General features: G+C 40.0%; 2 protein-coding genes across 2 annotated transcripts; one reads left to right on the forward strand and one right to left on the reverse strand.

Moving 5' to 3' along the window:
- The first annotated feature begins 215 nt into the window (after window positions 1-215).
- On the forward strand, window positions 216-5,612 carry iah1 (isoamyl acetate hydrolyzing esterase 1 (putative)). The gene is made up of 6 exons (XM_058399712.1): window positions 216-370; window positions 445-497; window positions 3,248-3,399; window positions 3,494-3,655; window positions 3,739-3,860; window positions 4,453-5,612. Exons 1-6 carry the CDS (start codon window positions 308-310, stop codon window positions 4,624-4,626), a joined length of 726 nt encoding a protein of 241 aa, XP_058255695.1. The 5' UTR covers window positions 216-307; the 3' UTR covers window positions 4,627-5,612.
- adam17a (ADAM metallopeptidase domain 17a) lies at window positions 5,219-21,955 on the reverse strand. The gene is made up of 19 exons (XM_058399711.1): window positions 21,566-21,955; window positions 17,947-18,079; window positions 17,528-17,661; window positions 17,169-17,257; window positions 16,799-16,976; window positions 16,048-16,178; window positions 15,164-15,250; window positions 14,708-14,821; window positions 13,865-14,009; window positions 13,679-13,770; window positions 13,430-13,582; window positions 12,950-13,149; window positions 12,410-12,513; window positions 11,829-11,963; window positions 10,481-10,611; window positions 10,294-10,372; window positions 8,993-9,081; window positions 7,972-8,028; window positions 5,219-7,173 (listed from the first exon to the last, which is right to left on the reverse strand). Exons 1-19 carry the CDS (start codon window positions 21,678-21,680, stop codon window positions 6,811-6,813), a joined length of 2,529 nt encoding a protein of 842 aa, XP_058255694.1. The 5' UTR covers window positions 21,681-21,955; the 3' UTR covers window positions 5,219-6,810.
- Window positions 21,956-22,013: the final 58 nt, after the last annotated feature.

Consider the following 22,013-nt stretch of genomic DNA (forward strand, 5'->3'; position numbering starts at 1 on the left):
TCTTTCTTTCTTTCTTTCTTTCTTTCTTTCTTTCTTTCTTTCTTTCTTTCTTTCTTTCTTTTTGTATTCAGACTATCCTAATATGTTTCCATGACTAAATTTTGAAATAGATGATGAAAGATGAAAGATCAGTACTAGAAACCACCGAGTTATTTAGGCCAAGTGAATAAAGAAACAACACTGCTGCTGGAGATGTCCAAAGCTCCGTTAGGGGGCGCAGGTGAGAAAGTCCTGCCCTGAACCACCGGCGGCTTGAAACAGGGAAGAAGACTTTAAAAAACATACCCAAGTACTTTCATTTAGTACAATGTCGAAAATAAAGAGTATTGTCTGGCCTCAGGTAGTTCTGTTTGGAGACTCCATCACACAGGTAGGATCGGATCAGATTCACACACAGACAGGTGCACAGACTTCCTCCATTCACACACACTTCGTGTCTTTCAGTTTGCTTTCCAAGCGAAAGGATGGGGCTCTGATATCGCCAACAGGCTCGCGAGGTGAGTTTACTTCTTTATAATCTTCATTATAAAGAGTAGGGAAATTTACAGGTGGAGGCCGTTGATGCTTTCTCCCCTACTCATCTTTTCACTAGTTTTGCATTTGGCTAGGGTCAGTGTCACTACTGGTAGCATGAGGAGATAACTGGACCCTACAGAGGTTGCACAGGCAGTCCGACTCCTCCAGCATGGCACATCAATACGTGCCATTGCCAGAAGGTTTGCTGTGTTTCCCAGGACAGTCTCAAGAGCATGGAGGAGATTGCAGGAGACAGGCAGTTACACTAGGAGAGCTGGACAGGGATGTAGAAGGTCTTTAACCCATCAGCAGAACCAGTATCTGCTCCTTTGTGCAAGGAGGAACAGGATGAGCTCTGCCACAGCCCTACAAACTGACCTCCAGCAGGCCACTGGTGTGATTAGTACTGGCCCTGACTGACTCACCCGAGTTAAATGAACCGATTCTGCATATTAACTCGTGATTCATGAGTCCGAGGTCTAAATTAACCCGATTCTTATTTGCCCTATGGCTGCATCGACTGATTCGGCTGATTCTTACCTGACTCGCGGAGCCGGTTCATCGACTGATTCAACTGATTCTTAGCTGACTCGCGGAGCCGATTCATCGACTGATTCAGCTGATTCTTAGCTGACTCGCGGAGCCGGTGCATCGACTGATTCAGCTGATTCTTAGCTGATTCTTAGCTGACTCGCGGAGCCGGTTCATCGACTGATTCAGCTGATTCTTAGCTGACTCGCGGAGCCGGTGCATCGACTGATTCAGATGATTCTTAGCTGATTCTTAGCTGACTCGCGGAGCCGGTTCATCGACTGATTCAGCTGAGACTCTTACGTTTAGTAGTCCACGGTCAGCGTGAAGTAGACCTACTGATCATGAGTCAGACTTGAGTTTCAGCACATTGTAGACTACGTGATGATTTATCCAGTAATACTGTAAAGTAATATACCATCCAGTAATAATTTAATTTAATTAATCAGTCATAATGTACGAGTCTGTAGTCTACAGTTTTCAGATACATACTGAATTCACTGAAGTCAAATATGTTATAAACAAGCAGTTGTATAGGCCAATACTATCGTGGTTAGCCACCATGATTAGAGTAGGTTCAAGAAACGAGGGCTATAAAAGAATCACTGACTCAAAAGAAATCACAGACTCGATTCATTTCTGTAAGTGACTCGACGAAACCCGAGTCTTTAAAAAGAATTGTTTTTACCACCACTGGTGTGAATGTCTTTGACCAAACAATAAGAAACAGACTTCATGAGGGTGGCCTGACGGCCCAACGTCCTCTAGACAACAGAATTGGCAAGTCTGCCACTGGCGCCCTGTGTTTTTCACAGATGAGAGCAGGTTCACCCTGGGCACATGTGACAGACGTGAAAGGGTCTGGAGAAGCCGTGGAGAACATTACGCTGCCTGTAACATCGTTCAGCATGACCGGTTTGGTGGTGGGTCAGTGATGGTCTGGGGAGGCATATCCATGGAGGGACACACAGACCTCTACCAGTTAGAGAATGGCACCCTGACTGTCATTAGGTATCGGGATGAAATCCTTGGACCCATTGTCAGATCCAACGCTGGTGCAGTGGGTCCTGGGTTCCTCCTGGTGCTTGACAATACCTGGCCTCATATGGCGAGAGTATGCAGACAGTTCCTGGAGGATGAAGGAATTGATACCAGTGAATGGCACCTGTGCTTGCCTGGGACATTATGTTTCAGTCCATCCAACACCGCCAGGTTGCACCTCAGACTGTCCAGGAACTCAGTGATGCCCTGGTCCAGATCTGGGAGGACACCATCCGTCGTCTCATTAAGAGCATGCCCCAACATTGTCAGGTATGCATGCAAGCACGTGGGTGCCATACAAACTACTGAGTACCATTTTGAGTTGCTGAAATGAAATTTCAGCAAATGGACTCAGGTTGATTATTTTCATGTCCATCAATGTGACATCCTTTCATTCCTAACACATTACTCAGTCCATATCAGATATCCAGCATGATATTTTCCCCACTGAAATGAAAAGTTAATTTTTTTGAGCTGTGTATAGGTATGTAAGCAGGAAAAATTTGAGCGAGTTTGACAAAGGGCCAGATTGTGATGGCTAGATGACTGGATCAGAGCATTTCCAAAACTGCAGCTCTTGTGGGGTGTTCCCGGCCTGCAGTGGTCAGTATCTGTCAAAAGTGGCTCAAGGAAGGAGCAGTGGTGAACCGGTGACAGGGTCATGGGCGGCCAAGGCTCACTGATTCATGTGGGAGAGCAAAGGCCAACAGACGAGCTACTGCTGCTCAAATTGCTGAAGAAGTTAATGCTGGTTCTGATAGAAAGGTGTCAGAATACACAGTGCATCACAGTTTGTTGCGTATGGGGCTGCATACCAGTCAGCGTGCCCATGCTGACCCCTGTGCACCGCCCAAAAGCACCAACAATGGGAGCAACTTACAGGACTTATCTACTGCTAACATCTTGGTGCCAGATAACACAGCACACCTTCAAGGATCAGGGATAGTGGAGTCCATGAAAAGGGAAGACCAACACAATATTAGGCAGGTGGTCATAATGTTATGCCTGATCGATATATATTATATTATATTATTATATATATTCTGTGTAGAGTTATTTTACAGTTAAATAGTTCTTTGGTTAAAAAAATAGTTTGAAAAGTCTTCCTCTATGTGTCCGATCGCTCTGCTGTACTGTATCTGTTATATTGTTTTGTCAGAAAGTGTGACGTGGTGAACAGAGGTTTATCTGGATATAACACTCGATGGGCTAAGCTGGTTCTTCCCCGGATCATCCCGGATCATGGTGCTTCTCATCCTTCCATCGCAGCAGTGACCGTGTTCTTCGGCGCCAATGACGCAGCCCTGGAAGGTTTAGCTTCCAACATTTAATTACATTAACTCTCACTCAGTTAACTTTATTTGTGTTTACTACTACTATTGGACGTTTTCTATTTTTCACTTAGATAAGGACCCACAGCAGCATGTTCCCTGTGAGGAATACTCGGAGAATCTGAAGGACATAGTGAAATATCTGGCCTCAGCTGGCGTGCCTAAGGACAAAGTCATATTCATCACTCCTCCACCAATTCAAGAGAAGCTCTGGGAAAAAGAGTGCATATTAAAAGGTCAGTCACCATTTTATTTATTTATTTGATAGTTTCTTTGCATTTTAAGATGAAGCATATCAATTTTGCCCCATGTTCTCCAGGATTCTCCCTGAACCGTCTGAACTCTGTGGCTGGTCAGTATGCTCAGGTTTGTGTCCAGACGGCAGGACAGTGTGGTGTGGATGTGATCAACCTCTGGTCTCTCATGCAAAAAGATGGAGAGGTGCTAGACACACACACACACACACCCCTATGATTACACTTACACTTACCAATTCAATTAACAAAAATACAAGCTGTATGAATACATGTATTAAGGGCTTCACAGTATATTTGTAAAGTGTTACAGTATTAGCAGTCACAAAGTTCATCTTTGTGTCTTGGTCAGCAGAGGACAAACCCAGGCTTTAACCAGCTTCAGAATATGTAAAAAAAAGTTCTCGCTCCCACATACACTCTCTCTCTCTCTCTCTCTCTCTCTCTCTCTCTCTCTCTCTAACACACTGTCTCTCTCTCGCTCTCTCTCCCTCTCTCTCACTCCCCCCTCCCTCTCTCGCTCTCTGTCTCTCTCTCTCTTTCTCTCTGTCTTCATTTCAGAAATGAAGCTATTGTTACACTAAAAGTATTTACTTATCACGTTAAACAAAATAGATATATATATTAAAAAAAAAGTGCAAGAGTTTAATGTAGTAGTGCAGTGGAGTGTAAACATTGTAGATATAAGCAGCTGGTGTGAGTTATTAAAGTAGCAGTGCAGTCTATACGTCAACAGCAGTATAACTATGATAAACCTTATCTTATTCCTTTTCCTTCAGGACTTCTCAGTGTACCTGTCAGACGGCTTGCATCTCTCCGAGAAGGGCAACCAGTTTGTAGCCGAGCACGTGTGGAGATTATTGGAGAGCAAAGTAGCTGATTTGCCCTTCATCCTGCCGTACTGGGCTGATGTAGACTGCAAGAACCCTGAGAACAGCCTGCTGTGTGATTAGAGTCAGAAACCACCGAATCTCTGATCTGATCTGACTGGTTTTACTGTAAATGGTTCCATCTTTTAGGTCTTTTTCAGTCTGATTTGCACTTGTATTTAAGGGAGGGATGAGATATAAGAACCGGGTGCTCAAGCAAGTGTGTTCACGTCATGCTGGAATTACAAGCCGGCGGTTCAGAGGTTCTGCTGTTAGCTTTTTAAATCTCCCTGGACTCATTTTGAATAGTTTCTAAAGCTAACACAAACTCACACTATTATTTGTCAATAAATAATAGAAATGTATAGAGTTCACTATTGCTTTTATATTCCTATTAATGACCCAATGACTGTAATTCCAGCATGAATCTATGTGAATATACAATAATGTGTAAATAGCAATATTAGATAATTGAGGCATTATTCGGAACACAGAACACGTAAATGCAGGAAATGCTCTAAACCTGAGACTTGAAGTCAGTGTTTAATCTGTAATGACAGGTTTTCTTCATATTCTCAATTATTCATTTCTCGTTGCACTGATACACAGTGATTGATGTGATTTTGATTAAACAGGTTTCTATCCAGTGTGTTTGCAGTCACGTTCAGTACAAGGGTGTAGTGGTCGAGTTTATTATTGTGTAAGTAAATACAATGTAGGTATATAAAGATATATACATCTAGAAGTGAACATTTAAACACCACGGAAAGTATTCCATGGGTTTATGGCACAGTAAATTTATATTTCATGGCCTATCACTAAGCCATAATTGATAACACTTAAGTAACAATTAGAGTGGTATTGAGTGTAGCATTTCATACATAACAAAATGGATATAAAATACATCAAGAGAAAGGCAAAATCTAGAGATGATAACCGAAAAATGCACAGCACAGCAAACATGTTCCAAAAGTCAGTGTCAAGAGTAAAATGACATTCACATCCATAGTGCTTTAATCATAAAGCCATAATGTTATCTGTTCTCTGAATCATTATGGACCACACACACACACACACAGAGGAGTCCACAGACACTAAGACCTAAACAACACCTGAAGTACACACAGTGCCTGGACATAAAACACACGTCGCCTGATATGTTTGTGTCTGTGCGTTTAAATTAGAATTCAGTGTATTTATATTTCATTGACTCTTCCAGTTAAAATTTCCAGGCAGTTTATGAAATAGAAAATCTTAAGCATGGTAGCTTGAAGTGCTACAGCAGAGCAGAGACAGGAATGGCAAGAGTGTTAAGAGTAACTTTTTCTTGTTGATTCATAATCAAATCACCGTTTCGAGCAGAAGTTAGTAGAAGTAGTGGTCACAACGCACTGGTGGCTTTCCTGCAGCAATTCTACACCTGAAATATCACGCCTTTAGACAGGAGCAGACTGAATTTCAGCACAGGTCTGCCGCTAATGAATATTTTAAAGGAAAAGATTCTAACATGCATTTTTAAGGCTGAACTTTACTCAAAAATACGGAGTAATCACATCCAAAAGCAAGGAAGAATACTTCCAAGTAAAGAATCCATACACACTGCAGGCATTTCAGTGACTAGTAAAACTATTCCAGCTTTTTCTGCGTTTAATTTCTAATGGGGTTCGGCAGAAGATCTACAAGGCACTTTTTTATGTATTATTCATTAACATCATATCTATAATTTAAAGGTGCAGTTTGTAATGCTTAAAAGTACAGTCTAATGCATGTTCACAAGCCCAAGCAACAGATCAGGCTAGTTTGCTCAATTCAGGTTTCTGATTACATATTTTCTGGCCCTGAAATGAACCCTGTCCCACAACAAAAAGGAGTGCTGCTCAGCACAGCTGCTTATTCCTAAAAGGCAAGCCATAAATTTTAATGCATGGGGTGGGATCAGATAAAAAGAGAACTGTGTTTATTAGCACAATCAACAAATGGCACCTTTAATATCCAGGCATGTAGACTGCAGCCTCAGGCATTTATACATTACTTTTCTGCTCTTCTATTTAAAAAATACAATTATAATTTACACACAAATTTCAACAACTAACCAAAAATACTCATCAGTTAGCACAAAACACCTGCACTAGAGTATACTGAGTTTGGATTGTCTCCAAACGGATTCTTTACAAAGGCTCATTTGTTTGTTGTGTACCAAAGTGCATACTTGTGACAGATTGTGTGTGTGTGTGTGTAAATTGTGTGAATTGACCAGTCACGCGTCTCTCAGCACTCCGTCTCTTTACTCTCAACACGTGCTTGTCTCTGCAGTCGCTTGTTTTGGCGGTTTAGTGGTGAATGTTCGGTGAGGTCCTCGAACGACTTGGCTGTCGCAGAGCTCGTGGGGAAGGCTGTCCCTGGTGGAGAGTCACCGCTGGAGTCCTCCTCGATGGTGGCCATACGCGGAGGATCCGCTCTGGGCTCGGAAGAGGAGGTTGTAGGCGGAGAGGTGCTGCTGCCGCTGGGGTGTCCCTGTACGGGTCGCGCTGCTGAAACAGAAGAAGGAGGAGGAGGAGGAGGAGGAGGAAGAAAAGGGGCTTTGATGATGCGCATGGGAGCCCCCTCCAGGCTGCTCAGTATCTCCATATTCTGAGAGAGGAAGAGAAAGTCATTATCAACAAAACTGAGAAAATAACAGTCAGTAAAAAAAATAAATAAAAAATAGTGCTTAAGTAGTCAGTGCCCTCAGTGATAGAGGTTAGTTTCATAAAAGCAAACATAAAACGAATTATTCTTTTGGTTTTAGGAATAATTGACATATTGCAAACTAGAGCTTAAGAAATTTGACTAGAACAACGAGAAATGTTGTAAACATGACAAACATGCCAGATTCCTTTAGCTACACTGACATAGCCTCTTACACACCCATGAGCTGCTCAGGCAAATCATCCACATCTCAGGTTCCAAGGGCACCGAGCGTTCTTGGGGGTTGTGCCATTTGTCTCAAAAAGCCATGCACTCATAACACTTCTACACTTCGGTAAACATTTACATCGACACCAACTGCACAACACTATACACCGCAACCGTGCTCAGCATTCGACACACCTTAGAAAACAACTAGCTAACAGACACACTACACTCTACACGGGCAAAGACCATGTGACACACTCACCTCAGGCTTTACTACACACTTCCACCATCATCTGCTGCAGTTCCACGGGGCTCAGAGCAAACAGTGGAGCCACAGGTCACATCTTCAGCCGCACTCACTCATACACTCAAACAATGTGTTTAGCTCCTCTGAAAAGGCCATGCTAACTGCAGCTTACACACTTTCACACACACAGTTATGCTGGCTGTCTTTTTGACCTGCTTATTATAGAGATTTAAAATGATTCTCATCTCTGGACTAATGGTGCATGGGTGAAGTAAACAGCCACTTACACTTGGATATATTAGAGACTTGGAGTTCTCCTCATATTGTCTGTCCAGCTTCTTGTCCTGCAAACAAGACAGACAGATAAAACGTTGATAAAAAAGACTTTTTAGACCAAGCCTTACCATTCTATCCACTAATAATAATAATAATAATAAACACCAGGGTACTGTTAGGTTCTCAAATCTGTTTTGTCAGAAGGGGTTGATTAATTTCCCCAACAGCATGGCATTGAAAGTCTCGGGTTAGGACCGAAGCTTTATCGTTACTATATTAACAGTTCATAAACAAGGTCTTGTATGGTTACCAAGCTAGTGAATGTGATAAGAGGAGCATAAATTGTATGCTAAACTAAAATGTATGTAATTTATTTATACATAAAAATTGTAATCACTGGCAAATTACTGTGCTATATAAGGAATAAAACACATGTTATGTGCTGCCATTGGAAAATGATTAATTTGAGGATAGTAAACATGTATCAGGCTGAATGGCCAAAGGTATGTGCACACCTGAACCATCACAGCCATATTTGGTTCTCCCCTAATCTGTTGCCACAAGCATATAGTTGTATGGAATGTCTTTGTATTGTGTAGTATTTTGCGATTTCTCTTCACTGGAATTGATCAGCCCAAACCTGTTCCAGCCTGACAATACACCTGTGCACAAATCAAGCTCTACAAATGCATGGTGTGAAAAGGTTGGAGTGGAATGAACTAGAATGCCAACTGCCCACTAGGCCTCTTCACCCAACAGTGCCTAACCTCGCTAATGATCTTATAGCTTAGGGTTACACACCAACATCTAGTGAAAAGCCGTCCCAGAAGATCGGACGGTATATTATAATGGCATAAAAGGGGACTAAATCCAGAATGCTATATACCAATAGCACCTATGGGTGTGACTGGTCAGGTGTCCACAAACTTTTGGCCATATAGTGCATCGTCTGGTTATTTACAGCCCATTCGGTCATTTATTCCTTAACAAAAAAAAAATACATAAATAAATAAAAACAGAGGACACACTTACCACACAGTGCACCAGAATGCTCAGAGGGATCCAAAAGAGGAGGGAAAAGACAACCACAGAACCCACTATATTGTCAGCCAGGAACTTTCCTGAAGAAAGAAGATGGTTAGACTCAGCTTCAGAATTACTGACAACGTTTGTAGTTAGACCTTCCCAGAAGAGTTGAAGCTGTTATAGCTGCAAAGGGCGGGCCAACTCTATTACATTCATGTGCATGTCCCAAAATGTTTGGCAATATTGTATATTAACATTCCTGCATGTAAGTACTTTATGTAACATCTAAATGAACAGCAGAGTATTTTCCTAAATAGCCTGATGAGATTAGAGAATACAGAGTATTCTAAAAAAAAACTCAGAGCCGTTCCTCTATACACAATCTCTCCACATCCTTCAGGGTCCTAGATACTCTTTAGTGGACTCTACATTTTCCGGGGTCTGGGATGCAGCACTCAAAAGGTTCTATGATCATTTTGGCATAGATCTGGATGTGTATTTGTATCATTGTCCTGCTGGAAGATCCAACCATGAGGCGTTTGCAGTCTCAAGGCAATGCAGCCAGATTTTCATTTAAAAGGATCATATTCTGTATCAGGATTTCTAGGGCTTTTAGAGGGAAAACCACAACTCCATTACAGATCTTCCACCATAACACCAGAGTTTTCTGTGTAATTGTCCCTCCTTTCATGCCAAAAAACCCACCTTGACTGATTAATTGCCAAAAAGCTCTAGCTTTGTCTTATCTGACCACAAATCCCATTTCCAGTCAAGGTTTCAGCAGCTCCTATTAAACTGCTTATATGTCTGCGTTTAGATGGAAATAAGCCGTTCTGACACGCCTTCTGATTAGTTTACTGCCACTGATGCAGCGTCTAATTGCAGATTGACTTAGTTATCCCAAATACGTGTCTGCAAATCTCCAACTGTGATGCGTGGGGAAATGATTGCCTCTCTCACTTCCTCCATACTGTGCATGGGGGAAGTATGCACTTTTCCCAGGCAGGTTCATTACAGCTCTGGTTCCTAATTATTGCTCTAGCATTCTATACGAGCATTTCCAGCTCAATAGCCAATGCTTGTTTAACTGATCTCTTCTCCAAATCTTTTCCACCCTGATGGCTAAGGAAACATGGCTTCTGTATGACCTTATCTTTACACCCAAGTCAAACAGGCACTTAGGGTTGATCACCTTTCTAGTGAATATATATATATATACACTGGAACAAGCTACAGTTACATTTTGTGATTTTCCGACTGTAGCTGGAGTCAAACAACAAAGCAATTAATCAACTATCACCACTTACCAAATGTGTTGATGTCCAGCTTGTCGATAAAGTCCCACAACCTCTCGACAACGTCTTGGACCTGCTTCATGCATTTACCCTAAACGAGACAAAGACTCAGGTTAATATTTTGTGGCAATAATTAAACAGAATTGTCTCAAAATGCATCACCACAAAAAGTGAAGGAGAGGGAAATAAAGGCGCTCACATGGCCATCGCAGAAGCCCACAGTGCAAGGCTTCCCCTTCCGCAGGTACAGATAATCTCCACTGGGAAATTTAAAAGGAGTGCACATTCCGTTGGAGTTCCTACAGCACACTTTACATGAGCTGTCTGTATCTGTAAGAAAGCAAAGCTTGAATTAGGTGGACATTTCAAAATTTCTGTCTATTTTAGTCTCTCCAGCTACCACTTCTAACTGATTGAAAACACCCAGAGACTAAAGTATGATAAACAGAAACAAAAACATGCATATGAAAAATGTACTGAATATAGATTTAGAAGCCTGACAGTAAATAAGTGCAAGAAACTAAAATGCCTTATATGTGGTACAATTTGGTACCAAAAAAAAACCCTTGCTATTTCTGTGAGCGCACTGAAAAAGATGGTCTCCTTCAAGGTCGTTGCTTCATGTGCCTTTTCAGTACATCTCCTGCCTTCAACAAGATGCATCAAGCAATACAAACTCACCCTTCCTATTAGTCCGGTAAGTCAGTGCAAGTGATATTCCTTTGTCTTTTAGTTGTTACTTACCTAACACATGCTACGAACATGATCATACAAAAAAAGTCTTAAATTATAAATCTGGAAATTTAAAAAAAATAAATAAATAAATAAATAAATTATAATAAATTATTATATAATTATATAATATATAATTAAATAATAATAATAACAACAACAACAACAACAACAACAGGGTAGTCAAGACACAGGGTCACTGGAAATTCAAGATTCATTTGCATAAAAATGTTAGGAAACCCCTGCTCTACAGAAACAGGAAGTATACTTCCTACTACTAGTATACTAACCCTAATTTATTCATAGGTCCAACACTAGGTTTAAAATAAATCTGCAAACTTGACTACAGTCTAGTGTATGATGCAAGACTTCACAGAAATACTGGTTTTACACTAGGAAGTTACACATGAATGACCCTTAATCACCACTTGGAAACTCCGAGGTTAATTTTGAGCAGAGTTTCCCCAAATGTCAGGAGTCCTAAATATTCAACATGGCAGAGGACTTTGACAGGTTTTATTAAATTTTCTAAATTCAGCTAATTGCTAGCACTTACCGTTTTGTTCATATTCATTTATGTACATCAGCAACCATTCTATGCATGTTGTACATTTTTACACCTTGAAAATAGCTTCAGTTACATCATCGTCAGCAAGCTAGCTAACTGTTGCGTCAGGTGAAAGAAAAAAAATGGAAAAAGAAACAAAACATTACTACGAGTGCGTTGGAAGTAGGATCATTCTGGTAGCACATGAAACCAGAATACTGTAGTTGGGTCAGAGTGTCTGAGATACAGTACCAGCTGAGATTCTCACCATTGCATGCGCAAGAGCTGAGTTTCTGTGTTGCCTCACAAAAAGGAATACACTCGCCTCTGCGGCACCGGCCTCTATCCACACACTCTGTAGAATCAGGCAGATTCCCAGGAGCTGGACACTCACTGCCGTTGCCTAGAGACAAAAAAAATGTTAGAGGTCTCTATCCAGAACTAACAGACTTATAAAATACAGACAAAAGCACATGTTTAGTTTTCATTTGACCGATTTGAATGGCGACAGAGAATTCCTCTACAACCAGTATAAAGAATTACACCGTATGAGAAGCAGTCTAAAAGGAAGAGGGCAGTATTAGCGTTCACCCTTTCCGGATAGTAACTGTTATATAATAGGGGAGAGCTGGGTGCAAACAGTCAGGTGACCAAATTGGTGAGAAAATCGATAGGGAAAAAAAGTAATATACAAAAATCACTGAAGACTGCTGTTAATTGTTATTGTTCCACGTGAACAAAAGTGTTTTTTTTTTTGTCTTAAAGCACTGCTGTGTGAAGTTATACATTATATAACTGTATAAATGTGTACAGCTTATAACTCTGGATAATAATGAGACTCTGATTCACCTGTGCACGATGAGCTCGCTTTACATGTGGCGTTGATGGACTCCTGACAGATTTTATTAGCTTCCTGGAACATGCAGTTGAAACAGCATGGACTATTCCTGTCACTGAGGTACAGACAAAATAAACAATAGATCAAAACTTGCTGGACGTATAATATCTATACATAATGATAATTTTCTATTAAATTAACCCCTAAGGCTGGGTAACATGATGATATAATATTAATATCATGTTAACTGTGTCACAATCTGTTTTCCTGTGAGCTTTATATACAATTTTTTAATGTTGCTTTTAAATAAGCATCAAACAGGATTTTCTTAAGATAATGTATTGTCAACAAACTCATACAAACAAAATGCCTTTGAGAATCATATACATGAGATTTTTTGGGGTGTATATGATTAAATACAAGAACAGTGTCTTCAAAGTTTCCCATTTTACTGGATTTGTGAATGATTGTTTTCACATATCGGAATCCTGAACTGATCCATCCGTTTCTTTCAAATGTTTGACATGAATCTGCTTTGTCTCTCAGCATACCTGCACTGCATGCCCTTTTTCAGCTTGCAGCTGGCCGTACAGCAGCGGTCATCTTTGAGATGGAGGAGCCCGGGGTCACACTCCTCTCCTTCTTCAACCCGAGAGTTGCCACACAAATTGCTGGTGCGTACCTTGAAGCATTGTGGAGCCTTGACCCTTAGTGTCCTGCTCACTGAGGCTTTACTGCAGTTGGAGAACCGCTGAAATAGATATAAATAACCCAGAACTTAAATAATAGGCCATGAACAAATAACCTGTATTAAACCACTGGGAAAATTTATTTAATATGAGCAGATGAAAGAATGTTAATTGTGTGGATGTTATTTATTTTTTTTAACCTCATCTTAAGTTTGTATGATTCAAGCTAGTTAATTATTTTTTGCTGCTTTACATTCCAGTTAGCTTATAAAATCTATGAGAGCCATCAATATCAGGAAAAACCCGTCAGTATCAGAGGACATAGAGTATGTAGACTGATACCTTGTTGTTTGGATGGTCTCCACTCACGGCGATGGGGTACATTACAAACTTGCCTCCTTGCTCGTCACTAGGAGCACAGTAAGCAATGTTGTCGGGGTCGTGCTCTGCTCCGAAGTTGTGCCCAAGCTCATGGGTGGTCACCAGGTCTGCTTCCTGCACAATAAGAGCATGTTTGAATGAACCAAAAACCACTCCTCTTAAACATGCTCAAGTAGAATGTGGTCACATGTGATGTATTTACACACAAACCTTGGTGAGAATGGTCTTGCCATAGTTCTTAGTGCTGGTTAATCCAGTGTTCAAGTAGCTGGCTTTTTTCACTGATGGGGACGGATAGTAAGCTGTAAAAAAAAAGAAAAAAGTCTTAGTTTAACCTGTTAACCTCTGCCTGCTTTTGAAAAGGTATATTCTGACTAATTTGAAACCCAGACATACGTTTTGAGCAGAGTCCTCCCAAGGCCTGGTCTCTGGAGGAGGCGACATACGCAAGTCCAAGAGTGCCTTCATCAAAGTCCTGATAGGTAAACAGGTGAGCCAGGCACACGGCTGAGGCGTTATCCGCTATGTCCAAACTGAATTGCTGAGAACAGACGGTCAACAGTGACAGAATTAAAGAAAGTCTTATTTTATTTACCACTTAGCCATGCTGTTGGCCAATTATTTTGGCTTTATGTCAATATAGCTGAATATGAAAAATACTTGTTCTGGTAAGGATCATGGTATCCAGAGAACACTGGTCTCACACAAACACACCCACACCAGGACACCACAGAGTACCAGATGCATGCATACGCAAATAGGTGTGACCCTACTGGCATGTTCTCAAATATCAGGACCATAATCAATATTTATGGCAAAGACACACAAAACCTCTGGACATATTAGAGTATCCTTCTGATGACAGGTGTGTGTGTGTGTATAAAAATGTTTTGTTTACAACAAACTTAGTTATTCTTTTGTCAAAATGACAAAAGTGTAAGATCATGCTATGTTCTAGGCATTAGAGAAATAACCGTGTGTGTTTTTTAATAAAAACATTTAAAAAAATTTATTTACAAAACCAGAAAACCTTAATAATACCTTAATACATTTACCAGATAATAAATGTACTAAAATAAACAAAAAAAGTGTTATAATATAATATAATATAATATAATATAATATAATATAATATAATATAATATAATATAATATAATATAATATAATATAATATAATATAATATAATAGAATATAATATAATATAATATAATATAATAGTTAAAATAGGAGCACTCACTTCTAGAAGCTTCTTCACATCCCACACGTGGTTGTCTTTTGGTCGTGGGCTGCCTTCCATATTATAGTGAAGCTGTCCTGTAGACACTGTAGTGGGATACTTGTTTATGATGATCTGTTACATGGAACAGAATGACAGCTTAAGCAGGAGGTATTACAGGGCACCACACACACCAGCTGAATATCAAAACAGTCACTACACACAGTGAAGAATCTAACCACATCATGATTATGAAGAAGACACTGAGGACATTGTGCTTGTTTGAGTGAATGTCATATGAGGAATGACTCAGTGGAGAATGGCATTTCACCATTCATGATAAATGGATAATGAAAAGTCAGTCAGAGAAAGACGGGAAAAGGTTTAAAAACCGTGTGTCAACCGAGACCATAAACATTACAGGCTGGAGGCCGCTTCCTGGTATAATAGGTTTCTTGTCAACTGTGTGGTACTGACCTGGTGAATCTGTACACCATAGCCTTTAAACTCATCATCCCATGACGTATTCCTGTAGATATCATCCACTCGGTCAATCAGCTCGATCTGTAAAATAAATATGCGTTATGAACATTTTTAGCAAGGCAGGATATTCCTAAAGTATATATGAAACTTCTTCACACTGTGAGGTTTTTCTATAATGTTTTAAAAACTACACACTTTCCTATACTGAAATATGTTTTGTATATGGCATATCTATCTTTATTCCTACCTTTATGAGTTGCCTACCATTGCTTTTGAAGCTCGGTTTGTTAAATACAACTCCTTTACTTGCCTAATGAGCTTTCTGTGGATAACCCATGTTATAGACAGAAAGCCCTACACCATTTTTGTTTTGTTTCACCAGACATTGTTCACTGAAATCTGTCCATGTGCATCAATTTTCAAATAATGGAAATGTTCAAAATCTTGAATATCCCATGTTTGAGCATCTTTACTATGTCTAGGCAGATCTGTGATATTGACCATGTGACTATTGTTGTAGAAAAGCTATCATATCATTTTCACTGAAGCAGGTGTTGATGGATTTCACCAGACATGGAGGTTGATCAGGTTATACAACAATTTGTTGATTCCATTCCAGCTCGAGTGGACATTAAATTCATTCATCATGAAAAATTGATTCATGTAAATATTTCTATGATGCCGTTTGTCACCTCAGTTAATGATGGTATAATACAAAGGCAAACATGAATGTAGCCTTGGATTTAATCAAGAAATAACCATATGCTGCTTTGCTTAAAAACTCTACAGATAAAGATCAAAACTGCCTGCTTGTTTTTCATAAACAGAGTTTAGTTCTCTCACACTTTTGCTCAGTGGCTTTAGCCATTATTGTTTACCAGGTAGTTCAGTGTGGTGCTCTCCTCTTCACGACCCATGTGCCTGTAGAAGCGGTAGTCAGCCACCAGTAGCAGCGTGCAGGTGTTCTTCTTGTGGTTGTGTGTCTGTCTCCGTACTCTCTGGCTTCTTTCTGTACAGATTAATGCAAAAAACATGATTGTGAATAATCAGGGATTTATTGGAGGCTAAAGGTCAGACCTCTATAAGTATATTTTTCCAAATTCCTTTCAAAGGGGTTAAAATATATATTCTGTGTTTTGTCTGGTACGCTGCTTCCTGTTTTTCTTGCTTTTGAGAGGACTTGGCAACCACAGATGGACTCAAACAGAAATTGGCAATTTCTCACACAAATACAAGTTGAAAAATGACACATCATACCATCATTCATACTGCCCACACCGCAATACCAAAAATTCAGTACTGAAACTGCATCATAACCAGCAGCGGAAAAGAACAGACAAACTATTGAACACGTGCCAAATAAAATATTTTTGTTTAGCTCTACTTTACACATCAGTGCAACCCTGTTAGTGAAGTTCATCTTCTTAGAAATTTTGACACGCTCCCTGTTGTAACACATGACACGCAGCACTTTGAGCAAAGTAACATTCATTGCCAGTGTAATCCAAATCAGGATGAAACGTGAGCAAAACCTCACTTGGTTTATAAAATCCAAATACTGTTGATTCACTCCTTTTAAACTGTACCCTTTTTTCTTCTCATAGGGTCTCAAGAGAAGCTGATGCTCACCTTGGTCTTTCTGTGCCTCTGCTGCTGTTTTGGCCATTTCAGGAAGCAACTGTGGAGTCTCAGCGTTGACGTAGCCACATACTTTAGATGAGGCCAGTCGGCTAATGTTCTTGATGTCCTCAGAGCGGTAGACCAGCAGGCGGCTGTCTGGGGCTTTTTCTGTGAACCTCCATAAAGGCTAACAGCAGTGAAGAGAAGAGAAAAAGGGAGATAGAGAGTTGCACTCATGAATTCTAACACACGGACACGTGAATTCAGATAATTCTCACACGCACACACTCATAGCTGTACTTTCATGTTGACTTATGCCCCAAGGCAGAAAAGAACGAAGCCACATTGAGGCAAGATTCCTGTCGTGCTTCATAATTACCTCCACATTGTACTCGGCTTCATCAGTGAGGATATGCGCTGAAAATTCGTCTCCATCCATGTGGGCCTGCACCCGCGAATGTTCCTCACCTGAGGATATGAGAGTGAAGGATCATCAAGTTATTCTCACATTAATCTTGTCTGCTTTTGTTTAGCTGTTTTATGCAGAACTTGTTTATTCTTTAGGTCCTGGCTCTAAACCAAGTTCAAATACAATATAATTTATAAATAAAATGATTATAATTGTTACTAACACTAATTATTATTAATATTTTCACTCCTGAATCAAAATGCGCACACACACAGAGTGATCAGTCTTCATGTCTGTCTCTCTCTTCAATTCCTAACTGAAAAGCTCACCTACTACATGCCCTCTGAAGTAATTTTGCGTTTCGATATCGTAATTCTCCTCCTTCCCTTTATCATCAATGAACACGGCTTTAAAACTGTCCGTGAAAAGCTCAGTGTTGGTGGTCAGGTACAACTTGAAATGCCTGATGGGGAGAGGGGGAGAGGGAGAGAGACAGAGAGAAGTAAATCAAACAAAATGGTTATTTTTATTATGGACAGTCTCGCATCTTCAGTGTTTTCAAGATTCATTTAAATCACAAAACAAAACTTTCGCCAGAAACATTTAGCCCATGCTACTTGGAACTTCAGGCTAATAACAGTGTGATACGGCACACACTGGTAAGGTTACTAATAAGAGTTTTTAGTACAATTAGTACTATTTGAACTACTTTTATGGTAGAAACCTTCTCTGGACTTCACAACTTTACCTCTTCAGTGCTGTGAAGCTGACTAGACGTTCGACGTGTGACACAGAGTTCACGTCTCTCTTCCTTAAAGAGTGCTGCTGGAGACTGGACGCAGGAAGCACTTCGAAGTCTGCCAGCATCGAGCTGAGGCTCTCTGTAACCGAGCAAAGCAGAGGGAAAATCAATCACGTAACACAAACCAAAGCAGAACTGAACAACAATTAAACCTAAACATCTATATTAGCTATAGGTACAAAGTCAGGCATCGTACTGTTTATTGTCATTATGATGGGAAAACCTAACCACCTTTTTTGATTAGCAGAATTTTATTCCAGTCTTGGAGATATCTGATTTGTGGGGTAAAGGTGACTGAATCAGTCATTTGGTGACTGAATAGTGGAGTAAAATTTGGCGAATCTGGGGTAAACCTACCATTCTATAAGTACTAGGGTTACAGGCAAATTATTATCATTTATTACATATATTTTAGAATTTGAAAGTGACTAACTTTCAAAGGAACCAAGCTGCTGTAACAAGAATTTCCCTCATGGGATCAATATCGATCAATCCATCTATCTATGCATCTATCCATCCATCAATCTAATTTGTCTAATGGATTTTCCATGAGATTAACCTGAACTACATAGATTGTTGGACTGCATCACTCTACCACACTGGTGACTATTTTTGAATTATAATAACATCATGTCAGATTTAATTCCTTCATTAATAAACGACAGGCCATCTGTTTTTCTTCACATACCGAATCATCGGGTCAATAAACAGCTGGCAAACCAAATCCCTACATATTTTAATGACTCAGTAATAGGCTAAAATTAATCAGCCTGACACATGAAGTGGTTAACACTATATTGCCAAATGTTTTGGGACGCCTGCCTTTATATGTATATGAATTTAATATAGACTTGGCTGGCCCTTTGCAGCTATAACAGCTTCAACTTCAACTGGGAAGGCTTTCCACAAGGTTTAGGAGTGTGTTTATGGGAATTTTTGACCATTCCACTAGAAGCACATTTGTGAGGTCAGGCACTGATGTTAGATGAGAAGGTCTGGCTCGCAGTCTCCACTCTAATTCATCCCAAAGGAGTTCTATCAAGTTGAGGTCAGGACTCTAAAGTTCCTCCACATCAAACTCACTCATCCATGACTTTATGGACCTTGCTTTGTGCGCTGGTGTACAGTCATGTTCGAAAAGGAAGCGGCTGTTCCCAAACCGTTCCCACAAAGTTAGGAGCATGAAATTGTCCAAAATGTCTTGGTATGTTGAAGCATTAAGAGTTCCTTTCACTGGAACTAAGGGGCCAAGTCTAACCCCTGAAAAACAACACCTGAATTACTTTTGGCAACATAGTGCATGTTGTGTGTAGTACAGTCAAAACCATCATACTAACACGCTACACAGAGTGCTATAACAATCAGCCATTCATGCCAGACAGTTATTTGAATGCAGCGGTATTAATAAAGCAGTATGCAGATTTGGATGTCGCTATCTTTTTAGAAACCAAAACAACAAGGAAGGAACCAAATGCTCTTTTATCTGTCAGGGAAATGACATAAATGACATGAACAGAAAGAACACCACAATCCAAAACATTTTCTGCAAGAGAAAATATCTTTATTTCCTACATTACTTTCGAAACTTCACACATGTGTCATGGTCCGTTGGCATGAGTAATGGACATTACTGACTGTGGGTATGGGTGTGTGTGTGTGAGAGAGCGAGAGAGAGAGCGAGCGAGAGAGCGAGAGAGAGAGCGAGTTAAGGTAATCTCTTGTGTAATAGTTACAAAGCATGACCTCAGTGTTTTTCTGGTATTTTGGTGGAAAAATGAGTGCTTTATTTTCCTTCTTCATATATTAGAGATTTATATATAAACCTCAGAGATTAGAGCTAGGAGATTCATTCACATTTGGAAAAATGTTTTTGCAACATGTATTATACGTTCAACTTTATCAAAAGTTTGCTCATTTCACGATAAACTACATAGTTGTTCAAATTAAAATGTTGTCAGCTTTCAGGGAATAAACTGAGAAAAATAAAGCTTATGGCTAAGTACATATACAGTGAGGGGAGGAATAAGTACAAATACTCCCACTACACATGTCCACTTCAGATTCACACACACACCATAACTTAATGTTCTTCTTAGAAGTATGAGCAAAACACATAAAAAAAAAAATGGATAAATAAAGATTTTGAGGGGGGAAAAAAATAAGGGAAAGATCGCTCAGGCATGACAAGGAAGGGACAACAATAGCAACATGAGCATTTGTTTCTACAGCTTCGAAGCATGAGAGAGAAGCTTTATTTACTTTATTTTATTGTATTGTATTTTCGCAACATGTTCCAATTTTTGCCCATTCCACTTGGCACATTGTATTAATTTCCCAAAATTTATGATGGACAAACTAATGCAGTCACAACTGAAATATATTCCATTCATTTTTTCACTGTATATACACTATATTGCCAAATCATTGAATTCAGGCATTGTTTTTCAGGTGTTGTTTGGCCCCTTAGTTCCAGTGAAAGGAACTCTTAATGCTTCAGCATACCAAGACATTCTGGACAATTTCATGCTCCCAACTTTGTGGGAACAGTTTAGGGATGGCCGCTTCCTGTTCCAACATGACTGCACACCAGTGCACAAAGCAAGGTCCATAAAGACATGGATGAGTGAGTTTGGTGTGGAGGAACTTGACTGGCCTGCACCTCAACCAGATAGAACATCTTTGGGATGAATTAGAGCGGAGACTGCGAGCCAGACCTTCTCGTCCATCATCAGTGTTGTATCAGGTTGAGGTCAGGACTCCTCCCCACCAAACTCCTTGTGCAGTCATGTTGGAACAGGAAGCGGCCATCCCTAAACTGTTCCCACAAAACTGGGAGCATGAAATTGTCCAAAATGTCTTTGTATCACTGGACCTAAGAGGCCAAACCAAACCACTGAATTCAATGATTTGGAGGGGTGTCCCAATACTTTTGGCAAGACAGTGCATCATAATGTGGTCTAAAACCGCGCAGAATGTCCATCTCTACTGAGTCTGTAGTAATTGTTGAGCTTTACTGTGACTGCTTCAGAAAAAAAGAGAGACATACAATCTTATAAAAGCTGAATTTAAAAAATCTAATGCTTTTTAATTTCATTAATGTACATTAAAAACGAAGGCCTTGTACTTGAGCTGTACCTTTAGCTGAAATGGTCTCTAAACATTTCTTTAACCCAGAAAACCGTATGATTGAAGTCATGGAACATTATTTTGTTTTTAAGACCTTAATGCGAAAAAATAAATATAAATAATACGCAATTATGTGATTTAAATGTGAATTTTTGTGGCGGTTTATACGCCGGATGTCATTTTGCAGCTCTGGGATGATTTACTTTACATTAAAGCCTTACGGCTATAGAAAACAGGGGGAAAAAATAATACTAATTTTTTTAAAAAACAGTTTTAAGACTAATGTCAGCTTTCAGCCAAAACAGAGAGAAACTAAGTCACTGAGGCAGACAGCTCGCGCTGAGAAATGAATGTTGTTGTTGTTGTTTTTAGATCAGCTTTGTGTTTCTGTGAGAAACGGAACTGGAGCTAAAATGTCTGTCAGCTAAAAGCTACTCACCAAACTCTTCCTCATCTTCCTGTGTTCTCAGCTCGGTCTCCGCAGATCTGGGGTGCAGTGCACACTTCACCCATAAAGGCGCTAACGCGAGGCTCAAAACGACCACAAACTTCATTCTATCTCAGTCTCACCTCACTCTCAGGAATCCACCAGATCTCTCAGGAGATCATTTCCAGCTCGTGCTCTTTTGATTCGCACTCGAATTGGCTTTTCAAGCCGCACCCATGGTGATATTTGCGGTCTACGTGTCTCTTAGTGTCTTCTCGTCAATTTTAGAAAATAAAATAAGCCACCATTTGCCAGAAATACTGTCTAATGTCCACTGAACTTCTCCGTAGGTCTGCTTCCGGATCAGAAATATTTACCAGGATATGGTGCTTGATTCGATTTTTTTCCCACCCGTATTTTCACTGTGACCGGTTAGTGAGTCGTTCTTACAGACAGGAAT

The sequence above is a fragment of the Hemibagrus wyckioides genome, linkage group LG09 (genome assembly GCF_019097595.1).
Source record: "Hemibagrus wyckioides isolate EC202008001 linkage group LG09, SWU_Hwy_1.0, whole genome shotgun sequence".
Classification (NCBI taxonomy): Eukaryota; Metazoa; Chordata; class Actinopteri; order Siluriformes; family Bagridae; genus Hemibagrus; species Hemibagrus wyckioides.